This window comes from Micropterus dolomieu, linkage group LG22 (assembly GCF_021292245.1).
Source record: "Micropterus dolomieu isolate WLL.071019.BEF.003 ecotype Adirondacks linkage group LG22, ASM2129224v1, whole genome shotgun sequence".
Lineage (NCBI taxonomy): Eukaryota > Metazoa > Chordata > Actinopteri > Centrarchiformes > Centrarchidae > Micropterus > Micropterus dolomieu.
In genome coordinates, this window is record NC_060171.1 from 3604240 (window position 1) to 3613923 (window position 9684).

A 9684-nucleotide genomic window follows, 5' to 3' on the forward strand; every position below is an offset into this window, starting at 1 on the left:
CTGGTCGGTCTTACAGAACAGCTCCAGCAGTTTATCGTGCTTCGTACACATCCTGCCTTCCAGGTTCTCCACAGGGTCGATCAGCTGATGTCTTTTCAGGCGTGAAGCTGTCAGATGAGGCTCCAGGTGAGTCTCACAGTAGGAGGCCAGACACACCAGGCAGGACTTCAGGGCCTTCACTTTGGTTCCAGTGCAGAAGTCACAGGGAACTTCTCCTGGTTTGGCAGCTTGTTGCTCTGAGCTGCTGCTGCTGGCTTTCTGTTGAGCTGACTGTCTGAACTGAGCAGCCATCTCAGAGATGAAAGTGTTGACCCGCAGCTCAGGTTTTGTGTTGAAAACCTCTTTACAGTTGGGACACTGACACGGGACATTAATATTCCAGTGTTGAGTGATGCAGGTTTTACAGAAGTTGTGTCCACATGGTGTGCTGACTGGATCAGTGAACACATCCAGACAGATGGAGCACAGAAACTGATCTTCAGTCAGCAGACAGCTGGCAGCAGACATATCCACACTCTGAGGACAACAAGTGTGAAAACAGTTTCTGTTTAATAAAATCAAACGATGATTAGTAGAATATCAGAGAGTCATCCTGAGTTCTATTGTACTCGACTGAAGGACATATTTATGAAGAAAATTTAGCAACACTAATATGAATTTGTGGCTGCAGTCTGCATGTATCCAGAATCTAACTTACAAAGATTGTTCATTATTCAGTTAGGTCCTTGACTATGGTTCAGGTGAATGAGAGCTCAGGTATGCAGTTCAGTAGTGTTATTTTTATGAGATCACCAAGCTCATAAAGTGCTAACATGGAGTTCTTCATTCCAAACATTCACTTTGGCTGTTTTGACTAGTTCTCTAAATATTACTATAAAATTTGTTATAAGCATTAACCAAGACATGTTTATGGGAAACAAAAAAGACATAAAGACAAATCAAAGGCACAAAAGCACAACAATAGAGAGCAGCAGGTGGAGGTGGTGTAAATACAGCCAAACTCACACTTAAACGTTGTTGGAGCCTGTAGCGGTTGTGATTGACGGCCATTTATTTACTTCATTCAAAAAACCTACAGTTTTGTTTACTGTTGATGTGCAAATACAGTCAAGTACAGAACTCTTATTTTAGATCAAGGTAAATTCAGCACTGATGATTATCAACCAAGTGAAGTGACATGAACGAGGAAGAGAAAGAAAATGCTTCTGTTTTTGGGAAGTGGAACAACATGACGGACAAGCTAAGCGACAACAGAGCAGGAGGGTTTCTTTCAATCTCACCCCGTCTTAACGCTGTAATATTTCTCTCCCGTAGACTTGCGCTGAATTTATTTACAAAATTACAGAACAAAAGCGCGTCCCTTATCAGTTCAACATGGAACACGTCTTTTAGTTTCCAATTATAGTGAAAGGATCTATGTGGAGTTTGTGTGACCTTTGAACGTGTTGGAATAATTTTGGGTTTATTTTTGATGAGTAATTTTATTTGGTTTTCTTCTCAGTAGTGAAAGTCCACTGCTATACAGTATATTTACATGTTATTTTAAACCATTTGGTTGTGTTTTTGTAAATTTTTACTGTGTTTGAAAGCAGATGTGCTGGACTTAAATCTGATTTGTTCATTTCGGCTTTTTGTACGAGATCCGTTTCAGTGTTTTTTCAACAACACCACTAAAGCTACAAAACACCCCAGAGTAACTGTGTCCTTTGTGGCAACTCATTCTGTGGGTTACATGAGATGTGAAAAGGTAAAAACTTAAGATTAACATTGAATTGATGTTGGGATTGTTTTGAAAAGACGTCTTTTATTTTGTTGTTTGACAAATAAAATAAAACTCTGTAAAGAATTTCCAGGAACCACAAGGTACCCTTACAGTCATTCAGTGCTTTGTTCCTGACAAAATTCACCAAGTACAAAAAAAACATCACTGATCAGGTTAAACCTGAACGGCAACAAAAGCTCAACATGTGGAGCAGCACTGAAAAAGCACCACAGTTTAAATGTCACATTCCTTAAAATTAAAATAACATTTGTGAGTGACAGCAGACCTGCAGTTGAGACAAGTCTGTTTCTCATGAAAAGAAAAGTTAAACTGACTTAACAGCACAGCAGAGTCTATAATATTTACAGTGTTTCAACAAATAACATTAATACAAATCTCTGACATCATATCTTTTATCTGGTAAAACAGATGTAAAACAGTCAGATTCTGGTTTGAACTGAACTTTGACCAAATACTGAGTCAGTGCATTTGTACTCACCAGGGTTTGGCAGAGATTCTGCTGTTTTGTTGAGAAAAACCTGATGGATTCAGTTGAATGTTTCTTTAGAGAGAAACAAAGAGACTTGTCTCGACTGCAGCTCTGCTGGCACTCAGACACACTTTCATTTCATGAAAAGTGACATTGCAGCTCTCCTCTTTCACAGTTGCTCCTCCCCTCAGTGTAAATGACACAAGTTCAACAAAGTTTGTTGATTGATTGATTGATTGGCTGTAATTTGTTGTCTGTGTTTCAGGATGTTTGTGGTGCAGCAAATTCCAGACAGTAACCTGGTTCTGGTTGTGACTCAGGCCGACTGTGACTGTTCTCGCCAGTATGGACCTATACTGCTGGAGCCCAAAGAGATCAAATATATCCTTCACTTACTGGCAAACAACACCAACACCACCCCCTGCTGGATACAAACAACCAGAGTTAGTGTGGTTGGGACACAATCCTGTCCAGTCACATTTTATCTTGAGTGTCTGCTGCTGGTAGTTTCTTTACAAAAGATGTTCCTGAGTTTACATAGAGGTCTGCGGTGCGTTCAAATACCTCTCGCTGCACTGCAGAGTGCTTATGTAACTCCAGCGCCACTTAGAAAGCATAGTGAACAGACTGTCTGCCCAATGAGTTTGTTCTCAGTGGTGCTTGGTGTGAAATCTCAAATGTTTGTTACACCTACCAAAAGGTGTCTGTGGAAGAGTATCACTCTCAAATACTGGAAGATAAGACTGAATGTATGCAGTCTTGTTTACTTCTTCTTTGACCAGATCGTCCCTGTCATTTTCCCAGTTTTGCTCTGTATTTTATTTAGACACATTTCATGTCAAAGTTATTTACAACTTTTGGGAACATTGTCTTCTTTGGTTAAATGAAATTGGTTTAAATTAAACTTGAAATCTATCAGCACCAAAACTCGGGTATAATATCGGAACTATTCAGCAAACGAGTGGTCTGTTTTCCTTAACGACAGTGAACATAACGCCACAGTGAAGTGCAACAGGATGAAATCCCAGAAGGTACGTCGGCGGCCGGAGTCGTGCCACTCCTACCACCCGAAGGTCAGTGCTGAGTTCTCCGACTGTCAGCAGTCCAGAGTCCAGAGTCAGCTAAATGAATAAATGTACAGAGCTTCGGTATGACAAGTTAAAAAAACAGTAACAGCAGCCAGTTGCAGCAGCTGATCACACTCATCCTCCTGCAGGTTAATTTGTTCACTAAATGAACACACATTCCTCCAACCAGATGCTGCTTTGTAGAAATGTTTCCACTAAATATTTACCAGTGATGTAAGAAGTACTCAACTTGATTGATCATTATTATTGATATTTTAATATGTATGCTGCCCTTTAATGTTGTCATTGGTCGAGGTGGAGAAAGTTTGAACTACTTAATGTACTTTTGGTAATTGAATCTGTAACATTAGAACTTATTTTATAAACTAAATTTATAAAATATGATGCACTGTTATCGTGTTTTATAATTTTATGTTTTATTATATGTTTAGTAAAGTGAAAAGTACAGAATTTCCCTCTGAGATGTAATAAAGTATTAGGATAAAATGGAAATGTACTCAAGTACCTTCAAATTGTACAATACTTGAGTAAATGTACTTACAAAACTAGCTTGCTACTAAATAACCTGTTTAGCTTGATGAATATAAAATAACATAAAACAGATGTAAGCTGTCCATCACATCTGAACATCTGACCTGTTTAAACAGCTGTTTAACTGAGATTTTAAATTACATTTCATAAAAACACCACAACACACCTCCAATTACAAAACGTGATGCTAATAATATTAATTAGTGTGATTATTTTTATTAATTAGTGTACATTTCTCACTCATTCTAACCTTTATGAAATACTACTACTCTAAAACATACAGGTTTCTCTCCATGTGAAGATTTACATTTACTCATTTGGCAGATGCTTTTATTGAAAGCGACTTACATGTGAGGATCAACATACAAGCATCAGTACAGTAAGAGCTCTACGAGTAACAATAAATACTAGTAAGAGCTATTAACGGGATAGATACCTAGGGGAAGCAACAAGGGTTAACAAATAATGTAATAAAGACAAGGGAGTTGCGGGAGATAGAAGAAGAAGAAGAGCACAGGAAGTGCATGTTGGAGGTTAGAGATGTTATAAGAGCAAGTGTTCTCGAAAAAGATAAGTTTTCAAGAGCTTCTGAAAGTTAGTCTTACGTTGTATAGAGCTAAGTGGCATGACCGGAACAGAGCGCCAACATGGTCCCAGAAGGACAGTTAGTCGTTAGTCATGAAACCTAAGTTACTCATCACCCTATTTGGAGTGATGGTAGAGGAGCTAGTTTTTAGTTTGATATGATGGATAGAGGGCTTGGGTGGAATGACCAAGAGTTCAATCTTAGAGAGGTTTAGTTGAAAGTGGCCAGAGTTCACGATGTCCACGAGACAATCTGTGATCCGCACGGAGACGGTGAGGTAGTCTGGCGGAAGGACAGGTAGAGTTGTGTATCGTCTGCGTAGTAGTGGTAGAAAAAACCATCAGTGCAAATGAACTGCCCCAGTGAGGTGGTGTTCATTGAGAAGAGAAGGGGCCCTAGCACTGAGCCTTGGGGCACCCCTGTGGAGAGGCAATGAGAGAAGGACCATTGTCCTTGCCACACTGTCGGGACCAGAAGCGGAAAGTAACTAATTACAATTACTGACTTTACTATAATTGAGTAGTTTTTTGAATCTGTAATTTTGTAAGTATGTTTTGTTTAAAGTATTGTACTTAGCTACATTTTCAATCACATCCGTTACTGAGTGAAAAAAAAGTTCAAGTAAAAAGTGCAAGAGAACAACAGCTTTATGTTGCAGTGTTAGCTGTGGAAAAAATGCTGTATTAAGTTACTGCTAATGCAAACTGAACATTTCTTGCTGCTGCAGCTTCACACCAAGAAATGTTGCTGTGAAGCTGTGAGATTAGCGCTGGCCGCTTTCATTCTTCAAAAATGCGTCTACACAACAAGACAACGGTCATTTTCAACAGCTTTCTGACAGCGGACCAGTTTGAAATATGCTAATTGCTAATGCCAATTAGACTTACATATATAATTACAGATTTTAACCATCACTCCTAAGTGAACTCCTTGGCTGCGGTCTGAGGACATTTTCTAGTTAAGTAGACCTAAGTAGATTTATCATTATGGATTTAGACCTATCATGTTTTTAGGAGTCTGTTCACACTGATATAAAACATTCATTTTGTGAAAGTTTAAAATATTAAACAGTAAAATGGCAATTACAAATGTCCAACCCCCACAGTGTCTGCTTAGAAAAATTTGTGCCCTTGAACAAATGTGGTTTGATGTAGAGGTAAGTTAAATAATAGCCTACTTGTACCATTCCAGTGATGGTTAGGGAAAGGTTTTCATAGATTGGTAAGATGCTTTGCTCCAAATAGAAATATACATACATTATTTAAGGAGGCTGAAAAAGTAACTGCGAAAACTTTTAAATTTAAAATGAACTACTTTTTACTTGAGTAGATTTTTATACCGGTAATTTTACTTGTACTTAAGTAAAAGTTCATCAAAATAATAGTACTTTTACTTAAGTAGAATATTTATGTACTCTTTCCACCTCTGGTCGGGACGTCCAGAGCGGTGGGATTTAAACCACAGGAGTGCTTTGCTCAAGATGCCCATTGCCTGCAGTGCAGATAGCAGAATGTTGTGGTTTACTGTGTCAAATGCAGCTGATGGGCCTGGCAGCTTGAGAACCGGGGACTGGGCTGCAGCTTTTGCTGATCGTAGGGGTCAGAGACACAGTATTTCTTGGACGCCGCCACATGGTGCAGTGCTTGGTCCCCCCCCCCCTCATAATCTACATCCTCCCTCTTGGTCACATCACCCGTGTCTTTTTTACCGTGTAAAGTAAGCCTAACCTTTTTGACTATTTACAATAGAATGAGCAGGTCTGTGAAGAAGGAGGCAAACATATTGGCAGTCAGGTTTGTAGCTGGTGTAGGCAGATGAGGATTTAGTAGAGATTTAAAAGTGGACACATTATTTTTGTGAGTCAGTTGCACTGCTGATTCTGTCATTATAGAACGCACTAATGCTAGCTGAGAAGAAGGACAGGAGGGTTTGGTAGCCGTTGAGGTTTACAGGGTCTTTCCATTTGGTTGGTTTCCAATGGTTTTTCACCATTTTCTCTCAGCAGTTCTGAAATTGGTACGCAGCATACAGATGGTATTGGTTAGCCACGGGTGGGGCTGGTTTGCCAGAAGAAGCTACCACTGATGCAAAGTGGGCGGGACACTGGTTGCAGAGGTTGCAGAGATTGCAGCGGTGCGATACCAGAGGTGCTGGAGCAGCAGGCTGTTCTTGCATACCGTGAACTGATTGAAATGCTGGTCAGGCACGTGTAAAAGTCTGACTGTATTCAAACAGATATCAAAAAACAAAGTCATAATTACATTAACAGTATCATATATCACTCGGTTTCTGTTGCAACATCCTGTTTACAAACTTGATTGGACAACACTACAGATGTTTGACATTAGTCTTTATTATCTCGGACATGACTTAAGTTTTAATGGTGCTGCCTAATTTAATAAATCAGTAGTCACTAAAAACCTGGGAAGGATTTTACACACAAACTCCATAATGGATTTAAGATGCAACACAATCCCATACAGACTTAGTCAATCATTCAACCTGATTAACATCTTAGAAACACATCCATTAGCACTTAAATTAAGGACCGATTTTTAATGAAGTTAATAAAATACCCATATGCTGCACATTAGTTATTAATAAAGAAAGACATCTACTACCAATAATAATCTTAATGTCTTCTTGGTAACTCTAACATGTTGATATTGTCCAATAGGAAAATGCTAAGGAGTGCGGCAGGGCGGCGGCCATCTCCCTGTCAATATCTCTCTTCTCGGCCTCTCTGCTCGTCTCATCGCTCCACCGCTGGATGTAAACCAGGACCAACCCACCAATCAGGACCTGACAGTGAGGATTTAAGCAGGAAGTAGAATAAAGAAGCATCACGCAGGTAGCCAAAGGATTTTTTTTTTTTTTACCTGCCACGAGAGACAACAGGACATCTCAGAGATTTCTTTCCTGCTGTTCAGAAGAGCTTCAGCTAATCTGCAGCGGAGACTAAAGGGCTATTTGATTTTTTTTAAACTGAATCTAGACAAATTTTTCCTTCCTGACATAAACCGAACGGGGATGAAAACTTTGAAGCAGCTTGAGAGCTGCAGGAGAAACAAGAGTCCAGCCTCTGATGGACGGATGTAAAGTGTGTGTGTGTGTGTGTGTGTTTAGCTTTTTGATACAGAAATATTGTGTACGAGTAGGGTTTTACATTCATATGATTTACAGTTTAAAAAGTAGGAGAAGAAGAATGAGGGTTGAGCTTTTAACACTGACATTTTCAACTCTTTGAGAGGTCAAAGGTCAAACGAAAAATACATCAGCCAATAAGAATACTCACCTGCAGGCAAAGTGGATTTTATTTATTATTTAGTTCAGTCAAGTGCAACACTGATATAGATAAGACAAGATAGGCTTGCAGAGGTTTCAGTTGAAGCTTGGACACATACAGACCTCTAGTGGCAGGTTGCTGATTTCTACAAGAACGACAGCCGGAGATATTCAGCAGTCACATGTTACACTTCAGGTTTTCCTGGACAGGAAGGCATTCACTTTCTGGATATTTGAATACCGAACATTATTTTTTCATTTTCTGTTAATGATTCCTCTTATTTTTTTAAGGAAACCATCTTAGCCCAGTAAGAATTGTTCCAGGTCAGAAGAAGTCTAAAGGCTAAATGTGGTTGGAAAGTTAGTTTTTCAGAGATCAAAGTTCCGTGTAACTTGTGATTCAGCAGCATTTCCACGCTGCTCCGTGAAACACAGTCTGTTGGAACAATAATTATGGTCAGCATGTGTTTAAACTCTAAATGGCAGAACTGAATACAGAGCGGCAGATGCCAGCCATCTGATGACAGATTATGCTGAGAAGAATCGTACCGTAACAGTCTCAGCTGGAGGGAGGAGTAACAAAGATCAGATCACAGTCTGTGGAAGCAGTTTGTAGCTTGTTGGCTTTAATAAAACACAGACTGCAGTTTGTACATGACGACAGTTGTGTTTGCATTAAAGTGTCAAATGTGCTGCTGACGACACGACGACCTCAGGTGACCTTTACACGTCTGTTAGGTCTTTTAGTTGTGAAACGGTCTGCAGAGGATCCACTACAGCTTCAACATCAGGCCCCGACTCCCCCCCCTCACCTCAGAAAGATATAACGGTACGTTTAGTTACTCAAAGTCAGAAATGCTGTTTTTTATTTTTCAACTTTCAGTAAACCAACAGCGTTGTTTCAAAATGTGCTCTGTTGCACCTGTAACCACACCCACCTGTGATGTCACAGGGTCCTGGAGTACACCTGTACATCACTGCAGCAAGGTGAGAAGTTAAACCACTGAAGGTCAAAAACAAGACGTTCAGGTTAACTTACTCTAAACTTCTTCTTCTTTGTTGGACATGTGTTGTACTTTCCAGCTGAGTTGTAGAGATCCAGGAAACGTGACTCCAGTAAAACAGCATCCAACAAATTGTGACGAGCGAGCCTCCTACAGCTTCATTAACAAACTTACATTTTACATGAATCATTTCAAACGACTGAAAGGAAACACAGAAATCAGCCTCCTGGATTAGCGACTGTAGCTCACTGCACAGGTATCTACTTCCAGAGTTTTCTGTCTGAGTCATGTTTCCCAAATCTCTACAACGAAGGTGGAAATAATTCAACTTGCAGCTCTTGTGATTTGAAATCTGTAATCTTTCAAACTGTGATTTTGATATAAAGAATATTTATTGTTCAGGCCTCTGCATGTTTCCTGACTTTACAAGGTGTTTTACTGCAGCTCATGACTGACAGCTGGCCAATAGCCAGCAACGGACATTTCTTCTAGTGTTCTAATAAACCCTGAAGCAGCGTTCGAAGACTCACGTGACACTAAAGCCTGAGGTTCATAAAGATCCAGCAGCAGTTTAACATCAGGTATCTTAAGTCGGACTTTCCTGCTTCTAATAGACTGCAGGTAGAAAGATTCACACCATCAAAATCATATATATTTTATCCATACACTCTGAAAAGTTTTAAGCACCCATAGTGCTATGTTGTTGTGCTATGCTAACCCTATCTTGATGGGGGATTTTAATGTCCATTTGGATAATTCTGATAATACAGGTGCTGGTCATATAATTAGAATATCTTCAAAAAGGTGATTTATTTCAGTAATTCCATTCAAAAAGTGAAACTTGGATATTATATTCATTCATTACACACAGACTGATATATTTCAAGTGTTTATTTCATTTAATTGTGATGATTAAAACTGACAACTGTAGTAGACCT

The 9684-nt window shown here is 39.5% G+C and overlaps 1 protein-coding gene across 6 annotated transcripts in view; it reads left to right on the forward strand.

The window, feature by feature from the left end:
• Positions 1-9147, forward strand: part of LOC123961804 (voltage-dependent calcium channel subunit alpha-2/delta-4-like) — a 160933-nt gene extending 151786 nt beyond the window's left edge. For all 6 annotated transcript variants that reach the window (XM_046037511.1, XM_046037513.1, XM_046037517.1 and 3 more), the window contains 3 exons: positions 2518-2633; positions 3243-3325; positions 7135-9147. In XM_046037511.1, coding sequence (XP_045893467.1) covers positions 2518-2633; positions 3243-3325; positions 7135-7233 — 298 coding nt within the window. In that variant the 3' untranslated portion in view covers positions 7234-9147. The remainder of the gene's footprint in view (positions 1-2517; positions 2634-3242; positions 3326-7134) is intronic.
• Positions 9148-9684: the final 537 nt, after the last annotated feature.